Source organism: Lacerta agilis, chromosome 5 (genome assembly GCF_009819535.1).
Source record: "Lacerta agilis isolate rLacAgi1 chromosome 5, rLacAgi1.pri, whole genome shotgun sequence".
In the NCBI taxonomy this organism is placed as follows: Eukaryota; Metazoa; Chordata; class Lepidosauria; order Squamata; family Lacertidae; genus Lacerta; species Lacerta agilis.
The window spans coordinates 66518001-66540464 of NC_046316.1; the positions used below are offsets into that span (position 1 = coordinate 66518001).

Sequence of the window (22464 nt, forward strand, 5' to 3'; positions counted from 1 at the left end):
CCCAGTATATGCAAGATGCATGAACCCATCTGACTCAGGAATAAGCATCATGGATGCAGGCTAGTAGGCCAACTTCTAAACACCTATATCTGCTGAGACCATTTTTAATGTCCACTTGCAAACAGTACAGTAGTTAATCAACCTACTTATGCTAGAGCAGTTGCATCGACTGTTCTGAACCACCCAACGTAAACCCAAAACCTGCTTGATCATCACTGCTTACTCAGGGTCAGAATCTGATGGGCACATTCTAATGCCCTGCAATTTGAACATTATTTAATCTGAGACACAATGCATACATAGAAACAACCCTACCAGTATGATGTGCTGAGAATTGGGCCGAGGATGCACTTTGCTGGACACATGAGGGATGCTTTTTCTTGGTGGACATTAGATCAAACCTGGAGCTTTGGGGCATTACATTGTACTTAGGGTTAGTTATTAAGTTGCTTGAGCAGTGTGGCTGTCCCTACCACATGGTTTCATCGCACACTGCTCTAGTGACATTCTAAATGCAAAACCAACATGGAAAGGACACATGATATGGTTATGGCCATCTGTAGCTTCATTGGCTTCCAGGATTAATCACCTACCTTAATATAAACTTATATTAGCTTCTTGCAGCTCAGTTCTAAACACATTTGCTCAATAAGGAAGTCTCACTGCATTTTTAAGATCAGGCTCTTGAACTTATAGCCTACCATTATTACTGGCTTAAATCAGTTAAAGGTAAAATTTAAAAGCATTGTCATTCCTGTAATAACTCTACTAATACACCCCCAAAAAATGCCTGTTCATGTAATTTCAAAATAAGTAACAATGAAACTTTGTTTTATCTGAAGATTAATTGGGTTGCCCAGCATCTATACCCAAAATGAATTGGATATAAATAGAATAACCTCAAATATGTATAATTACATTGGCTGTTAAAATGAAGGATATGTATACAGACTCTCTTTAATCTCATGGATCGCCATAGGCAAGGCAGTCATTAATCCATGGAGGGTTAAGGACACAAAGAAGGATTTTCCAAGACAGATAAATAGAAATGACCCTTCTTTGATCTCAGGAATTACAATGGAGCATCAACAGCCAGCAGAGAGTGGGCTACTACCATGTTAGTAGCACTTAAAAGTTATCCCCAAATTAGTACATAATTAATATTTGCCAGGGATGCTGGAACTTCCTTTTCAGATTGTAATTCTTACTTGTAAATAACAAGAGGAGCACCCAGAAAGATAAGATATCCAACTGACTGCTTAATTGTCTTTTACTGCCTCCTTAGTTACAGGTGTAAACTCTGGATCACTCTGAAAACTTTCACACCCTTAGAATTATCATGTAGCCTTTCATGGGGTATCTTGATGTGCAACCAATTAAACAGGCATCTCACATCACCCTATTAAACTATAATAGGTCTGATGTGAGTTTTTAATGTTGATTTCACAATATTTCAATTTGATTTTCTCTAGTAACGTGAATTTCAAAACTGAATTAGGGAAACAGCATGTGATAGGACAGAGTACCTCAGGGCAAAGACAAGAAAGGGGTGCCCCACTGGCTATTAAACAAAGCCTTGCGGGACACACTGTCTTGCTGCATATCATGTTTCCTAACAAAATGATCCCTGAATTTGGCAAGCAATTTCGAATTCTTGCAAATTGGATTGCTTGTCTGCTCAGTCCTTACTTTTGTTCCATGCAATAGAAGATGGCATTTTACAATGAGAAGCCTACACTGACAAGATTGCTCTGATTTATTGCTTTGTGTTTCATTCAATTTCTTCTTAAATTAACCATCGAGTGCTTTGTAGTTCTGCTTCATTTCCCACTGCTGTTTTATAAACTGCCCCGGGGGACTCCTGACGATCTATCAAGCTCAACTTTGCTTGATCTCTTCTCCCTAAAGCATATTACAATATTAAACACTAAAGTAAACCTAATCTAAGGTGAACTAGGCCCTTGCCAAGCCTACAGTATTCTAGGTACTGGAAATATCTCAATCCTTCAATGCATCTCAGAAACTTCCTAGAATTACACAAACACCCCTTTAGTTTTGCAATGGATTTGATGTGTAAGTCTGATTAGACTCCTAAAACATTACATCCTGTGTACTGCTGAATTTACAAAAAAAAATGTTTAGAATGAAATACAGAAAATGTTTAAATACTTCAGAATGCTTTGAATGTATAACTGGTCAAAAATACTTTACAGAATGGCAGAAAATAATCTCAAGGTTTGTGTGGCAGGGGAAAAAGCCCAGAATAAAATTCGAACTTCTAACGGATAAAAGAGAAAGGGGAGGTTTCTCCCTACCAGACTTTAAAATATATTATGAAGCAGCATGTGTAGTATGGTTAGGAGAATGGATTAGATTGGAGAATGTGGACATATTGGATTTGGAGGGGGTAGAAAACAGATATGGGTGGCATGCCTATCTCTGGTATAATAAAGTTGAGGTCCATGAAGGTTTCTTAAACCATACCATAAGAAAACAATTGTGCAATGTATGGAATAGATATAAAGACTGGTTTGAAAGAAAAACCCCAGAATGGCTGTCACCCCAAGAAGCACAAGCAGTTAAAAGAAACATGGAAAGAAAATGGGCAACTTATAGAGACCTCCTATCAAATGAAAATAATATATTTAAAATCAGGCCGTATGAAGAAATAAAGGATAAAGTATTAGGGCGGTTGGAATACCATCAACTGAACAGCCTATTTGTAAAAGATAAAAAAGAAGGGGTTTGACCAGGAAAAATCAATAATAGAGAAAACATTGTTACAGAATAACACGAAAAATCTATCAAAAATTTATGACTTTTTACTTGAATGGAATACAAAGGATGAGGAGATTAAAAGTGTCATGATAAAATGGGCAATGGACATAGGCTATAACATCGAGTATGAAAAATGGCTGAAATTATGGAGCACCGGAATAAAATTTACAGCACGTACATCGCTGAAGGAGAATATATAAAAAATGATGTACTGGTGGCATCTTACTCCTACCAAACTGGCAAAAATGTATAGAACAGGCAATAAAATCTGTTGGAAATGTGGGGTGAAAGAAGGGAATTTCTTTTACACGTGGTGGTTGTGTGATAAAGTTAAGATTTACTGGGAAATATATATAAAATGAATTAAAGAAAATCTTTAGATACACGTTTAAGAAAAAGCCAGAGGCATTTTTGTTATCAATGGAAGGGGAAGATATTGGAAAAGTAATCAAAAATTATTTCTTTATGCAACGACTGGAGCGAGACTGTTGCTGGCACAAGTTTGGAAGCAACAACAAATTCCAACAGTGGAGCAGTGGCAACAGAGAATGGTGGAGTATCTGGAAACAGCCAAACTGACTGGGAAAATCAGGCAACAGGGCAATGAAACATTTCAAAAAGAATGGGGGAAGTTTATGGATTATATAGGCAAGATCTGTTGAATAAAGATTACCAACAAAGCGAGACAAACCTCATAACGTGGAATCAAATTTATTATGTTGAAAGTTACAAGAAGTTGTGACATTGTAATAGTAAGAAAACAAAAATTGTATATGTAAAAGGATTCTATTATTTGATCAATTAGAAAACGTATAGAAGTAAGGAAAAGAATAGTAATGAAACGAGATATGACAATGCGAAAAATAAAGGATTTATTTTAAAAAGACAGAAGAAGAAAGATTGGAAGCCAAGATGTAGGGGTATGGAGGAATGAATTAAATGCAATCAAATGTAATATAATATGACATAATATGTATATATCAAAAACTAATAAAGATTATATTTAAAAAAAATAGAATGCTTTGAATGGAATACTTGGTGGGTCAAACTACATTTCCCATTGCAGCAAAAACAGATTTGCCTCAGCGTTTACATTCTCCAAGGAGTTGTGACCATTGAGTGTATCTTTCTATCAGGAGTAGAGAAACCTTTTTTTAAAAAAAAAAAAAATCATACAGTCAAGACTGTCAATTCCAGCAGTGGTGTTGTTTAAATTCTCCCAGTTCAGCAAAGTTGCCAAGATTATCAAAGAAGATCTGTGAAATAGTTTTATTCACTTGATTAGGCAGAGTGAGGTAGCCCCCTCAGGCAGCTTAAGCTAAGGAGCAGGGGGTGGCAGCAAGGTGCCGGAGGACAGAACTAAGGGTGCCCTGTCCCCACTGAGCTAGACTGCCACCCTCAAGACAACACAGACCTTCCACCAGTGCTGAAACAGGATTCGACAGCTAGTCAGATCGGCTTCTGTGGCAGGACACCATTTTGTCCTTAACCTCAGTCAGACAGCAATATGCTGTGGGTCAGCCCTGGTTTCTCTGAAGATGCTCATGTCAAAAACATAGCTGATCTACCCTATAACAACACACACACACACACACACACACACACACACAGCTTTCTTATAAAAAGTTGCTTGGAATTGCAGGTAGGAAGAGCTCTGTTGCACTTGGGTTTCACTTGCAGGCTTCCCACAGGTATCTGGTTGGCCGTGTGAGAAGAGTCTGCTGGACTAGATGGGCCTTTGGTCTGATCCAACAGGCTCTTCTTATGTATCAAGGAAGTCCTACCAGCATGTTGGCAGAAGGACAAACACACCCACACCCCCCAACAATTCCCCACTTGTTCCACTATTTCTGGACTCCTGTCATTAGCAAATACTGTTATTTTTCTTTCTGCGATCTTAGCCCACAATTCTCCCACCTAGAAATATGCTTCCCCTCTTTCTTTCTTTTTCCTGATGCCACCACATCTTCACACAAATATGGCACACATAGATTGTCACTTGATCACTTCTGCCACTTGAATGGAGTACACATTAATCAATCCTTAAAGAGATAGCAGTAGCCTAGAAAATGAAAATGATCTATTCCCCCATTCAGGACCAGTAAGCTCTTCTGTGATAATAAAGAAAATGATTAATGACAGCCTGGGATCTGGATGTGACAACGTTATCTCAGCTTTGACTAGTCATTGCAAATATTTATATGCTTTAATGAGCCCAAAAAACATCCTTAAAACCCATGCCTAGCAACAAAACCCTAAACATCTGATCATCCATAGAGGCCCAACAGCCTCTTAGATCATGTACAACCGCTTCAAAGTTGGCGTATCAAGTCAGTAATTGTAATGCTGCTTCAAAATATTTAAGCTAGAGGCCGGTTGTCGCGTGTCCCATTTACAGTCAGCATCTGTCCTCTGGTTCTATTAGAGCACAAAGCAAAAAATGTTTCCCCAAACTCACAAACAGGAAAAGCATCACCCAGCTAGAGAAGCCGCATTGGTCTCAGCTTTTTAGTTACTGAGCGGGCCTTTGTGTTCGCATCTTTTTTTCTCTCTCTCTCTCAAAAAGAAAGAAAGAACCCTCCACTCCACAACACACACACCCCTTCAAAATAGCGGTGGCTGAAGAAATTGCACTAATGTGTGCCTCGGGCAAAGAAGAAATAAAAGAAGGGAGGGAGGGCTTGGCCGAGATGAAAGTAAGAGGGAAAGAAGGAGGCAATTTAGTCTGCTCCAGCCTGAATTGCTCTCTCACTGAAGCCAAGGGTAGAGGGTTGGGATGAGTAGAGCTCTTTGGAATAGTGCACATGACTAGGGAACAATTCATTGTGACCATGCCTGCAGGCCAATTCCACTGGGTCAGAGAACAGAGAGTGCCATTCAAGCACTGAGCAGGAGCAGTAAAAGAAACAGCAATGTCTCCAGAGCACATGCTTCAGAAGGAGCTGGGAGAAGGCCTAGAGAGGATGGTTGTCTTTCTCCTTTTCACTTGACCAGAGCTTCCATTCCAGGCTAAAACCACATCATTTCCCAAACTTGGAAACAGACAAGGGAGATTTCCACAGGTAAGCCAGAACAATACAGGGTCAAGCAATTATTCATTTTTTAAAAAAAACAAACTACCACGTGTCACTGAATGCTTCTCAGGTCAACACAACGGCTTCTCTTCCACTTTATTTCTTTAGAAACTCTTAGCAATTGCAAGAAGACCATCAATGTGTCCCTCAAATGCACCACCATATGTGCCCATGGTTGCAGATTCTAGTACGTTGCAACTCTCCGTAATTGTTTGTCATAGGTGGCAGTGATGCTGATCCCGCCCCATCCCTTTTCTAAGAGTGGTAAATTTTGGGGCAGGGCACTAGAAACTTATTGCAATGTATTTTGGGAACTTAGTGGTGATCTGTTTAAAACGTGCAGGCTCACAATGCATTGCAGAGGTGCATAAACAAATGCATGAGCGGTAAACCAATTCACGGCGACATCTTCAGGAGTCTTCCCCATCCCTGCCTATGTGCTGCTTTGAAGTTTTCATCATAACCACTCTGGACTCAGACAAGCAGCTTTCCAGTCCTGACACAGGTGCCCTTCTTGCAGTACCAACAACAGCATGGCAGCCACTTATTTGTGACTCACTTCACATTTCTGTAGCAGGGGTTCCTCCCACACCAATCCTTACCCAGCCAAGAGCAGTGAGTGGGCAGGAAAGGTCATGATTGATCCCAGGCCTGCAAACAGTATGGCGGCCATTTGAAATGAAGCCATGTATTATTGCTGAAAAGGAACTTTACATACGTGCATGTCCAGTTACTCACATTTCACATATTGGGAGCTGGGGACTGCCCATCTTAGATATTCAATTGCCTTGTCTTCCAGTAGATTGCCAGTATACAGAACCAGAGACAAAGGTAATCCTTGCAGGCTGTTGGCACCCTGAACTAAGGCTGGAGGGGCTTTTGTTCAGAGGAGCCATCCCCAGATTGCTGCCTTCCAGATGCTTTGGACCACAGCTCCCATCACCCCAGTGGGTTATCCAAAACATCTGGAAGGCACCATGTTAGGGACAGCTTGTTTAGAGGGATAGGATAGGCCTTCCAATAAGCAGCAGTCTCAAATGGAGACCCTAAACAAACTGACTTGAAATCAATCAGAACTTGGTTGCTTTGCCAAATGTGATAACAATTCAAAAAAAATTATACGCTTAAAAAGAGACTATACACTGGTCCACACAAATAATTAGTTAAGGCATCTTAGTCATATCCTTCACAATCAATAGCATTAGTTTGAAGACACTGAAATCTAATTTTAGATGCTGCCACAAGAAATATTGCAACCCTCCAAGGAACGAAATGTATTCATACAATGTAACTACAGGAAATAGAATTTATGGAGTGCATTTCAAAAAAAGCAAGAATTTCAACCAAGAATACCACAGAACTATTCTTCTTTAAGAGACGATTATAGAAAGCACACTTGGGTAGACTTTCAACTGCAAGGTCGATGAAACACAAATCATGGGATGGAGGCAGCACTGTTATCCATAGAACATGATTCATGAACAGGGATCCTTATAACAGGTTGGTGAAGGGGTGGGGAGAGAACCCAGTCCACAGGCCTGATTCAACCTCTCAAGTAACTTCTTTTCCTCTTGCCCCCCCCCCCAAGAATCCATTGATGTTTAGCAAAAAGAAAATAAATTAAGTTGTTACTGTGCTGCACTAAGTGAAGAGGTTTAAACCCCAGCAGCAGAGGGAACATCTGAGACTGTGTATGTGTTTCTACTGTGTGTGTCCACAATGTATGTTCCCAGTGTTGTGTGTGCAGACTGGAGGTGGCAACACCTAATGCTGACATGTGGCCCTCGAAGGGAGGGTTTGGCAAAGGTGAATGTGGCCCTCAGGTCCAATAAGGGTAGTCATTCCTGTTCTAGAACTATATATGAGATGCAGGGGCGTCGCTGGGGAGGGGCGGTGGGGGCGGTACGCCCCCAGTGACAGGGTGACAAGCGGCGGGTGGGGATGACAAGTGGCGCCCCCTCCCGCCACTCCCACGTGCCGCCGCTCCCTCCGTCACCCCAGGAGCAGCAGCGCTGCACGGACGGGGTGACCGGTGGTGCGTGGGAAGTGGTGGGAGGGGCCTCCGCTTGTCACCCCCACGCACCGCCGCTCGCTCCGTCGCCGTGGGAGCAGCAGCGCACAGTGTGTGCGGTGCTGCTGCTCCCGGGGCGACGGAACGAACGGCGGCAAAAGGGAAAGGGGGGGAGCAAACGGGCGCTTCCCCCCCTTTCGGCCGCTTAAACACGCCTGTTTGCTTCTCCCCCCCCTTTCGGCCACCCATTTCGGCGCTGCCTGGGCTGCGGAGCCGAAAGGGGCGGCCGAAAGGGGGGGGGAGAAGCAAACAGGCGCGTTTAAGCGGCCGAAAGGGGGGGAAGCCCCCGTTTGCTCCCCCCTTTCCCTTTTGGACGCTTCTTTTGGCGCTGGCTGGGCTGCGCCTCTGCAGCCCAGCCGGCACCGAAAGAAGCGACCGAAAGGGGAGAAAAGCGCCCGTTTGCTTCCCCCCCTTTTCACTTTCGGACGAAAGGGAAAAGGGGGGAAGCAAACTGGCGCTATTCTCCCCTTTCGGACGCTTTTTTCAATGCTGGCTGGGCTGCAGAGGCGCAGCCCAGCCAGCGCCGAAAGAAGCGTCCGAAAATGAAAAGGGGGGAAGCAAACGGGCGCTTTTCTCCCCTTTCGGTCGCTTAAATGCGCCTGTTTGCTTCCCCCCCCCCCTTTCGGCGCTGGCTGGGCTGCGGAGCTTCAGCCCAGCCAGCGCCAAAAGGGAGAGAAAAGGAAGCAAAGCTGGCGCGTTCAAGCGCCCGCTTTGCTTTCCTTTCCCCCCCCTGCGGGGCATCCCCAGGGGCGTGGCATCGCGCTGTGCACGTGCGTCATGACGTCATGACGCATGCACATGCCGCAATGCCCCGCCCCCAGGGGTGCCTCTTGGCTTGCCGCCCCTGGCAGCCAAGGGGCTAGAACGCCCCTGATGAGATGGTCTGATTGGGAACAATAAATGTTATTTGTAATACACAGTCAACTACCCTGGGATCATTGTCTGAGGCCCTTCTTCATGTGCTTCCTCTGCAAAAGATCCGGAGGGTGGCAACACCAGAACAGGCCTTTTCTGTGGTGGCTCCCCACTTGTGGAATGCTCTCCCCGGGAAGGCCTACATGGCATCTTTATTTCATATCTTTAGGCACCAGACAAATACATTCCTCTTCTCTCAGACCTGTGGCTAATTAAACAATCTATGGCACTTTAAACTGGGGGGGAAGGGTGTTATTGTTTTGTTTGTTCCTATGTTATATATTTTTGTATTTTTTTATAATGTAAACCACCATGTGATCCTTGGATGAAGGGTGCTACAGAAACCTTAACAACAACAACTAGTGTGCTTTTTTTTTTAATGTAGCTAGGAAGGCTCACACATAATCAGATAATCTGGTCCACTTCACTGGGAGTATCTGAATACTTGTATTTTGAAATAATTTTGAAATCTGTCCTGTTGTTGTTGTTTTTATTTCACCTGCATAAAACCCTACAAGGTGGGTATGCAAAGTAATGCCAGCATGCCCCAACTGGCAAATCAGAGATTTGAGCCTGAGTTTCCTGCAACAAGCAACACAACAATATCACAACTCCACTAGGGCAAACTGGCTTTCTGGGAAGGGGAGTTGCTATTTATTCTTCTTAAATCACTCATAATCATAGGAATCTTTCCCAAATTAGCAGCTGCTTACATTAACAAATACCTTCTTCCTTCGAGATTAAAGCTGGGATTGAATAATAACTGGTGTACAGCAAAATCTCTTAGTGTGCTAGTAAAATATTTCAACCACATCCAGCACTGAAGAGTACCACAATACTGTTTTAAAATTTCAAGAAAAATGTAATCAATTTCTGTCTTGACTCATCTCATCCATAGATGTCAGCATACATGTCTGAGAACAGAAAGTTATAGTGAAAAACTGAGCTGTGAATTATGCAAAGTTCTTTATATTTTCCCAAAACTGTTTTGTTTTTATTTTTTTAAGTTGGAGATGCAGAAAGCCAGCTCTTTCTGAAATTTGTGAAGCCTACATTTCATAGAGGTCGCTGGACAAACATTTCATGAGAGGTCATTGCACCATTCTTAACCATGGAGTTTCTACCACAGAAGTTTCTGTTCATAATTCTAAAGTTTCCAACACATAACCAAGAGCAGGACCAGTCATAAACCAAAGCCTTCATAAAGGAAATCTAAAAGAAAGCTTATGATGCAGTTCGTAAGGTTATCTGAGCTCCAACTTAATAATTACTTCTGCATAAACATGTTGAGATTCCAGCAAGTGTCCTAAAGATTCATTTCATGCATAATGTTTTCAAAACAAATCCACTGATACCGATTCTTTTGAGCATTTAGAAAGAGCCATTAATATAAATAATGACAACAATAAATCTCCATTTCTTGAAGCTCAGAAAATTAACCATATTCCATTTTTCTCACTGATATTAGTTCCAGTAGTTATCGGCTTCTTAAAGACAAACTTTTGAGTTAAAAGAAACAAAAAGGCTATCCTTTAAGTTTTGTTCTGACAAAAAAAAATCCATTTATTTCACAGATATTGAAGGAACAAATAGCAAGACTTCCAATAGCCTTTGCAAATATGTTTGTGATTAAACTTCCTGATTCAATTCAAAACAAAAAATTGTTTGTCACTTGGAGTACCTCCATTTTGGGGGATATGTGTTCTGAAATGCCAAAATGATCTGAGATGCATTTTTTTGTTAAGGACTGAATAAAATAAATAACAGTTATTCGGTGTTCTTGAGGTTTGGCACCATGCCTTAGCCCAGAACCAAGACATCTCCATCCAAAGATCCTTACCTAAATTTAAATCAACAAGGTTCATTTTCAAATAAATGAGCTCAAGGCTGGGCACAATGCAATGAAACAGGCATTGTCATCAATAAAAATGTATTGGCCATTAACATTAGCTATTTCTTCCCTAGCCATCCTTTCTTCGCCCCACATTTTATTCCGCTGCTAAGATTTAAGAGTGTGGAAATCTACATTCAGTATGGAGGCCTCCTGTTCAGTGACCAATCTGCCTTAAAAAAAAATAAACCCATGAACCTGCTGGCATTGTTTTTCTCCATTTGTGCCTCTCTTTCTTGACATATACATTTGAACACTGTGAAGATGCAGCTCTCCTTAAATCTCTAGTAGGCTTGAGGGTGTCACCTCCCCCCCTCCCCTCTCCTTTTACAATGTGGAGGGATGCTATAGTCTTAAAGAATGGTTTCAGTTGTCCTTCCTGAATGGCTGTCGGCATCTCTAGCCGTCTAGAAAGGCTAGAGACATTTTGTAGGTGAAAACAGCCACTTTTTCCACGGTGGAGAGTCCATAAAACTCCTCAGAGCATTGGCTATTGGGACTCATTGAATAATTCATCCCTCATTGCAAGCCCATAATGTCTTTTCTGGCCCTATTGTAGGGCCTGTTTTCTCTTCTTTTCTCCTTGAATTATAAAAAGGTTGCCTTCTTTTGTCCACATCAAGCTGCTGCGAGCTGAACCTTTGTCTGGCCAGAGCTAAAGTGCGAGTTTCAATGGACTCTCCCCTCTTTGTTTTCCAAGTTCATCTCCAAGTGTAGATTGTGTATAGAAGGCCTTCTTTGTAAAAGCTGGAAAAGTTGTACAAATGTTTGACCAGCTCATTTGGTACTTTTTGTCTCCTGTTCTCCAGGGCCTACGGTGGATGTGCAAGGGGCAAGCTTTGGAGGAGGAGTGCGAGGGGAACCTCAAACAACAAGTCATCCCGGCACTGGCAACAGCCCCGTCTGTCTGCCGACTCAAGCCACAAGGTCTTGGAAAACCAGTTCCAACATCAACAACAGACAACCTGTAGAGAAGTGATTAAAGATCCTCCCCTCCTTTAGATGGCAACTGCAACAGACTCTTAATATGGGGGGGGGTGGGGAAGAACCTTACTGAAGCAGATGGAAATCTATCTTGCACCCTGATCCAAAATGCACTTACCGGTACTTGGAAATCAGCTCCATTGATTGCTGCTATTGTGTTCATGCAAAGCTGCAATCCTTCTATATGTAGTAGATCTGACTGAAGCAGGATTTGCAACAGACTAAGCATGCACAGCAGAGGTTCAAAAGACCCGGATCATAGCCCCCCAGACTGTGTCTTAATCTAGCTATGGTTTGTTTTTCACATTAAGAGTGTGTGTGTAGGGAGAGAGTTCCTTTTTAAAAAAAAAATCTCTTGATTTTTTCACTTTCTTCCCTCTAGCTGTTGCTAGAATAAAACTTGGAAGTTCTACAAAAAAACAGCCCAGGTAGCCTTTGGAGGAGAGCAGCATATAGATATTGATATATAGATATACTATCTTTCTTCCTGCATTCCTGGCACCTCAAGCCTATTTATTTTTACTTCAAAGTAAGCAAAGCCCACTACAATAGTAAAGATGGCTTAAACAGGCTACTATCCTACTTTGACGGGCAGGATCTTTCGTTTGACATGAAGCCCGGGGAGGACGGGCAGGATCGCGACCTTCTCTCAAGGACTTCTCTCCCTCCTCCTCCTTCTCCTCCTCCCGGTTCCCTCCCCTGTCCCTTTTTATTTAATGACTTCAGCTTGACTAACCCAAAATACTGTTCAGATTTGAGGACACAGGGGGAAGGGACTAAACGGCTCTGGCCACACGATTGAGCAACCAGCTTTTCACAACGAGTTCAGACAACGAACCTCCTCTTTCTTCCCCGCCCCCCCCTACCCCTACTGGGAGCCTCTCCACACACACACCCCAGATTGCGAACTCTTCATAAATAACGCCAATTGAATACTGTGCGATTTAAAAGGCGGGGGAGGGAGCCTTGCTTTGTGGGGGAGGGGAAAGAAGTATTGGATGTGCATCGTTATCTGCTTCTAGATTTCACATACACGCTTGCTGATCGGAACATCAGGCTCAGAGCTCTTCCCACTTCTGAGTCGAATTTGCGAGATCGCAAATTGTTTTATAACATGAAATTAAAGTGAATAAGAGACTAAAACTCTCCAACTGGTTTGTTTAGAGACCATGGAATTCACGCAACTGGGTGTCCTCCATCCATCTCTCTCTCCCTCCCTCCCTCCCTCTTTCTTTCTTCGGCTCACCCAGAAATACACAGAATTGAATCGAGCGTTTCTGGCAGCCCATAACATAACCCACACATGCCGATAACTTTGTTGTTGTTGTAACCTCCGGACCGGTTCCGTCCATTCATGCCTGTTCCACATTTCAGTCAAAGAAAAGCTTTCCTATGCCTGTTCACCCGCTAAATTCAATCTTGCTCGTTTGCTTACTTCCTGGGCGCAGGATCGCGCTGTCTCTCTGGCAAAGATGCTCAGCCTCCAGCTTGGAAATAAAGCGCCCCTGGGATTCCGTGGGACTCCATTGGGCTGCAATCCCAGGCGCACTTACTAGGGAGTAAAGCCCTACCAAACGCCGGGGGACGTTCTTCTGAGTAAACTTCGATAGGATCGCACTGTTACTTCCTTGCGTGTAAACGTTACTAGAACCGGGAGGCCTACAACGCACCCCCATTCCTGCATTAAAACACATTGCCAGGCCGGTTCTGCAGCGCAAAAGGCACGCATCCCGACGTTTTCAGATAAGTTAGCTCCAAGCGAGCTTATCAATTTGCAACAGAGCCCAGCAAAATTGACTTCCTAGCAACGGGGGTAGAGAAGACGAGGGACGAGGGCAAATCTTACTCAGGGTCAGACAGACTGTCATCTTTCCGCCCCATCCTAGCCTAACACGGATCAGCTGGAGAATAATAACTTCCCTGAGCCACGGGTGTAGCGGGCGGGGGGGAGGGAGGCAGCTGCCCCCCTAAATCAAGTAAATAAATAAAAATAGTTAACTAGCTGACCAATTGCATCACAGATAACTCGGTTCTATCTCCCCCCATAATGCCTCCCCCCAAAAATTAAAAATAAATCCTGGCTACGCCCATGCCCTGAGCTCTCTTACTTCGGTTAAAGAGCAGGCGACGACCCTGGATGCAGACGGAAGCTCGACGGAACTCAGCGGACTTGCTTCCAAGCAAGCAAACAGGCAAGCAAGCAAGCTGCAAGGACACCAATTTGGAAGTCGTGCCATCGGAAAAGGATGGGACTTTGTTTCTTGTTTGTCTGCCAAGTAGCATTTAGGGCCCGATCCCAACTCCCTGTTTCCTCAGAAGTAAGTCCCATTGAGTTCATCAGGTGCTTTCCCCTGGGCAACTGTGCTCAAGATTTCAGCCCGAGATTTTGAAATGGGTGTGGGACTTCAAGCAGACGTAAAATATCAAAATGAGTAGTAGTCAATGTGTTTCCATTTGAAGGGGGGTAACCCGGCTACAGGTTACAGGTTGACTAGATGGTCCATCAGGTTGCCATCTTTCTTCCCGGCCCTGCTCCTGTGCCTTGGGCAGCCGCCTCACACAGAAGTGAAGCTGATCGCTGCTCTTTCTCCATCCTAGGAAGAATATCTACCTGCTTTTATTTCTGCCTGTGTCAGGCACCAGACGCAACAAAAGGTCAAGATGAGTACAACAAGTATCATTGTCTGTACTGCTGGAACCGGAAGACATGTTCCTTCAGTGGGGATGTCCTCTTCCTTACGGAGATGTCGCCAAAGATAGTACTGCGACTCCCAGGCAAAAGTAGCATAAATACAGTTACGCCTAGACTAGAATCTGTCTAAACGCAAGGCCTAAACCCATATACATAATTCCATCCTGCAAAACTCCCAAATAAACCTATTTAGGACAGTTGTGCCGCCAGGATAGGACTTTGGGGCAGACGTTCAGGGGCCCCGCACAGTGGAATGAGCTAGCAGACAGTAGACAAGGGGCTCACCATGTTTTTAAGTGCCGGGGGTGATGGCAGGCCCTTAAGTCCAGAATCAAAATTTACCCAACTGCACCACTTGTTGGCCGACAGAGTCACAATATCTCGCTGAAACTGACATACACCACCGATAGATAGGCAGACAAGGAGAGCAGTCATCTCAACCAACTTCTCTTCAATCAGGAAACCTTTCAGAGGCTGGGGACCTGTTCGTGGTTCTCTCTTTCCTGAATCTACCTAAAGCTGCCGCCCAAAAGTCTCACCCTTAAAGGGTCCTCTTTTCACAATCGCGAACGAGGGCTTCTCCGCCGACACCTGGGTAAACCCATCTCCATCCCTCCCCTCCAAAGCCAAACACCACCAAAGTGTCTCTCCCGGAAATTCTCTCAACGCTAAAAAGAAACGGAGCAGCCAAACCTGCCCTTTCGACGCCCCCCCCCCAAGCTCCAACATCCCCCTTCGATCAACGGCTCCCCTAGCCAAAGAGCCCGTCCTTTCTATACCTTCCTCTGTCCCATAAAGCTATAGGCCCTGATCAATCATCTTTGCACTCTCTAACGGCGCCTCGACCGAGGCTCGATCCCCTCAAGAAGAAGAAGAAGCCGGCCGCCCTTTACCTCGTTCGCTGAGGATGCCGTCGATGCTGTGCTTGGCTTTCTTCTCGCTCTCCTCCACTTCCTTCCTCTCCAGCTCGGCTTCTTCTTCTTCTCCCTTCCCAAATTTGCTTCTCAGAATACGGCTGATGGAGCTCACTTGGGGAAAGAGGGGGAAATATAACTGAAGGCAGAAGCTGGAAGGAGGCGGCGGCAGCTGCATCTAACTATGGAGAACATCCTTTGCTTATGTGCTGAGGGGTTGGCAATGAACCTCCTTCGGGACTAGTGGCGTTTGACAGTCTCGGGCGAATCCTTTCGGATCCCTTGCTCATCACAGAAAAGTTTAGCGCTCCTTCTGATTTGTAGCTTAAAGGATGACGACTGCTTGGCCGTTTATTGCATTTTTACGATTCTGTTGTAAACAGTCTTGACATATAATTTTAAAAAACTGAAGGAGTGAATGTATAATTCTTCCCACTCACCCCCAATACAAACAAACGAAGAAATAAATAGGAAACGCATTTAAAAGCGAGGAAATCAAGATCTCCAATCCAAGTAAACGAAAGATTTAAAGAGAGGTTGGTACCCTACATTAAAAGTAAGCATAATCATGTAAAAGGTTGTAATTTTATGAACGCTGCCTTGAGAGGAGGCCACGCTGAGCACACTGCTGAATGCGCAATGCGGATTGACTTCCGAATAAACTTCCGGAGGATCCGGATCTTGGAGCTCTGGAAGCTGCCCATTCCTCTGCAAGTTTACTTGGAAGTAAGTGTTCATTAGGGCTTAACCTCCCACCCCCAAAAAAGCGTGCATAGAAATGCAGCCTCAAGTCGAAGCCATTTCGAGTTAGGTTCAACCTTTGTTGCAAAATAGCAACAAATATATATATATACAGCAGAATATACAGTTGAAACTAGAAAAAATTAGAATATCATAGAAAGGTTCATTTCTTTCAGTAATTCAACTTAAAAGGTGAAACTAATATATGAGATAGACTCATGACATGCAAAGCGAGATATGTCAAGCCTTTATTTGTTATTATTGTGGTGATTATGGCATACAGCTGATGAGAACCCCAAATTAACAATTTCAACTTTGGGGTTTTCATCAGTTGTACGCCATAATCATCACAATTATAACAAATAAAGGCTTGACATATCTCGCTTTGCATGTCATGAGTCTATCTCATATATTAAACTCCAGTAGCTAATTAAAACAATTGCTTACATAAATGGACTTTTCCACGATATTCTAATTTTTCGAGTTTCACCTGTATGTATTCAACCCTACGGGCCTTGGGTGCATCTGGCTGCCTGGAGTGAAAGTCCTTCTACTCCCATGGATTTTCACTCCCATCGATCTCAATGGAACTTTGTAAAGGTTTTGGGGTGAACTTGAGTTAAAATCCAAAACTTTCGCTTCCTCAAACTGGTTGCGGATCAGGCTATTAAATTCCTTTCTCTTTGCTATAAGCAGGAACTTGCCTGGGGAAGGAGAGTTGGATATTTTAACTAAGCGCACCGTATTTTTTCCGCGCTGGAACCATCAAAGAACTAATTCCTTCCAAGGAACGGTCTTGACTATTTCGGGGGGCCACCACCAATCAGTCCTTCCACGTTCCCACGGGCTTCTTGCCCACTTACTCCCCGCCACCGCTTCCTGATCTTAGATAGCTTACAATCCACTTCGTGCAACGGTTTAGCGTGAAACCCTCGATTGACTAGTTCTGGAATTCTTCCGAGGAAGAGTGATTTCCCCCCCCCCTTTTCTCTCTTTTCTTTCTCAGAGGATGCGCGGAGTGGAAAACGAGACGGCACAATCGCGTCGCACCGTTTGCAAAAGCCCTTTTCCATTCCCAACGAGCAAAATAAATAAATAAAGAATGTCCTTGTGCTTCTTATACATTGTGCCATTAAAAACAAAATTACGGGGTTTATTTTTTCCAATCCCTGGCCTGCTAAACATTCCCGTCCCCGGATTGTTGCTCTGGGAGGAAAGGAATGAGAGAGAGAGAGAGAGAGAGAGAGAGAGAGAGAGAGAGGCGGAAAGCGATGCTCTAGGATGTTAATTAAAAACAAACCTTCCTAGCCCGATGCTTCGACGCTACATGTGCTTCAATGCTGGTTAATCGGAATACCCGGATTTATGAGAACTCAAGGAAATGACAAGCCACGAAGATTGCTTGTCTTCTTTTACTATGTCCCACTACCTAACCCGGCTCGCAGCCTTTCCCCCCGCTACGCGATCTCTTTCCCTCGGTTTCTTTCATCCAGTGCCTATAAGATAAAGCCAGATCATGGACACTCATCCAGCAAGTCGCGCAAGGCCCCACAGGGCCCGTGAAAGCCTGCAGTCTGTCGAGAGCAGCGTCGTTTGATGTCTCTGATGGGAACTCAGGGCGGGGGGTTGGGGGGAGGAAGGCAGGGCGAGCTTCTAAAACAATTATATAGAATTATACATAATATATTTGGTGTTTAAACCGACCTCGATCCGGCCTGCATCTTTAATTGTGCTATTTGGTGGGGGGAAGTTCCAATGAAATCCATGGGAGTGAAATCTCCGGTCCTTCTTAGACCTTTCGTCCACTGAACTTAAGTGCGGCTTCCTTGCGAATAAAGCCGCTTAGGATCGAGCTGTAAAAATGACTGGCTATAAGGAAGTATTTTCAGGGCTGAGTTGACAATTCCAGCGAAGTTTTCGAGGGCACTAGCCTTTTTCCTTAGAGGCGTTCCCCTAATTTCGATGGCACCTTCCGCACACTTACCTGGGAGTTGGTGTACCAGAATCAACTTCCCTATCAATATATATTAGGAAGATAGATCGCCTTAGGCAGACCATTGGTAGCTCAGTATGGCCTACACTGGCCGGCAGAGGCTCCCAACCCCTTCCTTGGAGATGCCAAGCAGACGCTCTGCGGTTGAGCTACGGCCCTTTCCTGCCATGCCAGACGTCATCGGTCTGTAGAATCGGCTTTAGTGGGTGCAGGATCCGGAAGCTGGTTAACACCAAGGGCATTTTGAATTAATCCCCTTCGGACTTACCTGAAGGCACGGTGTTTCTGTCGCACACGCCGTCCTTCAGCAGCTTGTCCCGGATCTCCCAGCTGAACATGCCCGCGTTGTCTCGTTTATATTCCTCGATCTTCTTCTCGACATCCGGCGTCGTCACCTGCTTTAATAGAAACGACCCAGAAAGGAACAAAAGTTGGGACACTTTGCGGGGAAAGAGTTGGGAAAGAAAGCGGGGGGGGGGACCAGGCGCCCCACGAGGGTGAATGAACATCGAGGGCTCAGCCTAGAGAGGGATGGAATCCCTTCAGACTGATGCTGCTGAAAGTCAGGGCCAATCACGGATCCTTCCTGAACAAATCCTTCATCTCCTCGCCTTTGCAAACCCTGGGTGCCAATTTGACAGAAAACAGCTAAAGCAAAGATGTGAAATGACTCGAACATGGGTTTTTAAAATTAGCAGCACTCCCCATAAAAGGAACTGATCATTGGGGGGGGGGGAGAAGGGGGCTAAAGAATCAGGACTCACGTTTGAAAAAGAAAATTGAGAACCCAGAAACGCTGTCTTCTGTGTGACATGAAACAGGCTTGCAAAAGGATTCAGAGCAGAATTAGACAGGAAACCCTCCGGTAGCTTCCTAAAGCCATAGGTTGGCAATCAAGGTCGGTCGGAATCGAATAGGACTCCTTTCAAAGTAATGTATTAGGGTGTAAAAATGAAATGCCAGCAAGGGAGAAGAGGGGGGAAGGGAAGGTGGGGGGATCCCATTCACTTTATGATTAGAACAAAACATCATTAAAAAAAGTCCTGAAAGTTCATAGAAACTTTTGCCAAGCAAAAACAGCCAAATCCCGGAAAACATAGATGAGAGGCTGCTGCATCCAACTTCCTATTTCTACAAATTTGCTACATGCATGAAGCCTTTTATTAAGTGCGAATTATTTTCCCTTCCGTTGAAAAATGAAATAAGATTACTTTTAATTTTATGTATCGAAATATAAACACACACACACACACACACACACACACTAAAATGCTGTGTGTTCGCGTTGAGGTTTCAAACCTATCTGTTCCTTTGCCATTTAAAATGGGGATGGGGAGGGAATGGCGAGGACGGGACAAACAACAACAACAACCCAGTGTCAGAATAAATTTATTCAAAGCTGGGAAATGGTTTCGCAGACAAACTTTTATTAACATTAAAATCAGACTGGAAGCGGGGGACCTGACCGTTCGATTTAGTATCTTTCTAACCTCTTAACGTTTGTATATGAACAGTTTGGGAAACTAGCAATTTATATGCTGGACTGCGCAATGCACCTCGGAGGAGAAGAAGGAAGGAATAAACGTTTGGCTCCAAAATTCATTTACCCGGATTACATTGATTTCAGTGATAATTGGTTTCCAGAGAGGGAGGAGGAAGTATATTTAGGGGTGAGATGAGAATGCAACGTTTGTAGCAGAAGTTGGACGACAGAGACGGGTAGATGGAAAGGTAAATTACTGAAATTCAAGTTTCTCTTGGATACAGTCCACTCTCGTTAGTGGTGTGATCCAAATCAATTAGGCCTCCGCGTTTATTGGCACACTTGTCCCAAGGCCATTATCAGCTTCGCGGATTCCTGCCATGGTTAAGGAAAGTCGCTTAGGATCCCAGCCTTCGCAGTGCGCTGATCTCGGTTCTGGGTTATAGTCCCCTCCCCCTCCCCCCATCACCCGCCACTGCTTCAAGGGATCCGCAAGGTCTAACAACTGTCTGTCTGAAAGTTACTCTGGCCAGGAGAGAGTTGGACTAGTGCAGGGTTTGCTTTTCTAGGTCCTACTTAGAAAAAACGGCGCATGCTTCTTGAGGGTGGCTAGGTAAGTGTGCAGCAATATGCACACGCTAGAAGGGGATTGGGATCTGTATCTCCGCAGGGCTAGGGTGGTTGTAAAGGGGTGCAAGGAAAACCGAGAGCGTTCCAACGAGGAGAGAGAGAAAAAAGGAATGCGTTCAGAGCCTAGCGCTCCTGCTCTCTGCCAGGCCCGTTTGAAGCAGCTAGCAGTCGGCGCTGCAAATCCCAGGCACAGCGATGTCAGGATCGCGAAGGAAGTGCACCAACGTGGACCTGCGGGGACCTGTGCGCTAGCCAAGGAGGTCAGAACTGGTTGGAACTTTAGAGCTGAAGTTCTGCACGTCTCTCCTCACAACCCCCGCTTAATTAACAGAACCACCCAGTCCTTTCTTGTTCCATATAATCCCAAGCAATCCGGATGTCTTGCTACAAGATCCCAGGCGCCCGGGAGCATGCACTGGAAGGGAAGGAGAGGGTAGGCCTTTGGATTGACCGGATTCTGAATAAAAGCGCAACTGAGTTCTTCAGGTCCGCGGCCCGAAGCTGCCCCGCCAATTCCCGCCCACCCCCCTCTCCCGATCCGGCGGCGCTGCGCCTTCCTCACCTTGGGTTTGCTGCCTCCGATTGCCCCCGGCCGGATGGAGCCGGTCTCCTGGTACCTGCAGAGAATCTTGGAGACGCAGCCGTGTGAGACTCGCAGCTGGCGAGAGATGACGCACGGCCTGATCCCGTGGTGAGCCATCTCCACGATCTTGTGGCGGATGTGGTTGGGCAGAGGCCGGCCGTTGATGAAGACGCCCCCGAGCTGGTTGACTCGGCCTTGGCCCAGCGGAGTCGACACTGGACAGAGTGGGGACAAAGAAGAAATGGCTCCTTCGGTATCCGAGCGGCCTTCCTCACGTACACACAAGGTTCAGCGACAGTTACACACGACACACAGAGACTCGCGTTCCAGACAGCTTCCCCTCCCCCTTGCGATTGGTGGCATCGTTTGAGCCTGGCACACGGATCCTGAAACACTTTTGCTTGGAACTTTTCGCGCACGTGTTCAGGACTGGTTAACAAACGGTTAGTTACTCCCTGATACCGTTTGTTGTCTCCGTTGTAGCAAACAGAGGCTAAGCCGTGGCAAAACTGTGGACTTTCTTATATCTGTAAGCGATATATAGTCTTGGGCGAAGTGGGCATTTTGATCTGTTTTAAAAACCGAACCGCGAAGGTTATATCTATTCTCGGTCGGCTTCCACGGAATTTTCTTCCGAGAAAAAGTGCTTTCAATAAATATTTCTTCCTAGGTTGAAAACTCCCCAATACAAGCCGTGGTTAACGTTTGGAAGTCTTTGGCTTCCACAGGTATTTTCCTTCTTTTAAATCGCTCTTTCTTCTCCTCGGAAGGAAAATGTAGTGTTGACAAGTGTTCTAAGTAATCGGAGTATCCCCAATTCCCCCCTCAAAAGAAGCAATTTATGATTCAAAAAGATCCAGAGGGTAAATATAAGTAACAGAAACTTTTCTGCAACTGGTGCTCCTCCTTCTCACTGTACGATGAAGCTAAGCATCGTAGACATTTGACCACGGGTCTCCTGAAGTCTGCTAGAATGTGACAATCTGCCCCATTTTCAATAAACAGTCTTTAAAAAAAAAAAAACAACCCACAACTTTAATATTTACTTATACTGTTTGCGTTTCATATGTCGGGGCAGTTTTGGAAGGGAAGTGGTAGGTACCATGCATTTAGGAGAGGAATAGAAACGTTAGTAATAATATTAGAGTCACACGAAAACCCTGTTTCGAAAGATGTTTGTTGTTTTGTTTATTTGTTTGCTTGTTTCCGATTAGTCCGCTTTCTTGCCCACCTGTTTGTGCATCCCTGATCGCACTGACTCGTTTCCCCCTGAAACAATTTGTACTGTATTGTTTCATCGCTTGCTTTAACCACCTTTAACGTTTTCATAAACTCGCTGAAGTGTTGCCAACTTCCTTGCATCCTGTCTGAGTTGATTATACGAAAATCAACAGGCTAGGAGAAGATCCCACCTGTTTACAGTCTCTGTCGCAAGAAGGAACATAAAAGTCCCCCACATTTAATAATGAAACCCTAGTTGGAAAGCTCTTAAGATTCAATTAATGGAAAGGAGTTTCTTGACATGTTTTGGACAAATTGCGAATGTCCACACGAATCCTGCTGTGTGTTGCGCGGGTGTGTGCCCACATGCACGAAAGTGAGAGTTTGAGCTGAGTTGCTTGACAGCAGTTTAAGGCGTTTTCCTACCTATTACTGTCCCCAAACAGCAGTCTTTGGAATTGCTAGTTTTGTGGTGGCTTTACCGGCTTGTGCTT

The 22464-nt window shown here is 44.7% G+C and overlaps 1 protein-coding gene across 1 annotated transcript in view; it reads right to left on the reverse strand.

The window, feature by feature from the left end:
* Positions 1 to 22464, reverse strand: part of LOC117046375 (paired box protein Pax-3) — a 117489-nt gene that overhangs the window by 94346 nt on the left and 679 nt on the right. Inside the window, exons 2-4 of the mRNA XM_033148174.1 lie at positions 20729 to 21019; positions 18322 to 18451; positions 15299 to 15433 (exon numbers count right to left, since the gene is read on the reverse strand). Coding sequence (XP_033004065.1) covers positions 15299 to 15433; positions 18322 to 18451; positions 20729 to 21019 — 556 coding nt within the window. The remainder of the gene's footprint in view (positions 1 to 15298; positions 15434 to 18321; positions 18452 to 20728; positions 21020 to 22464) is intronic.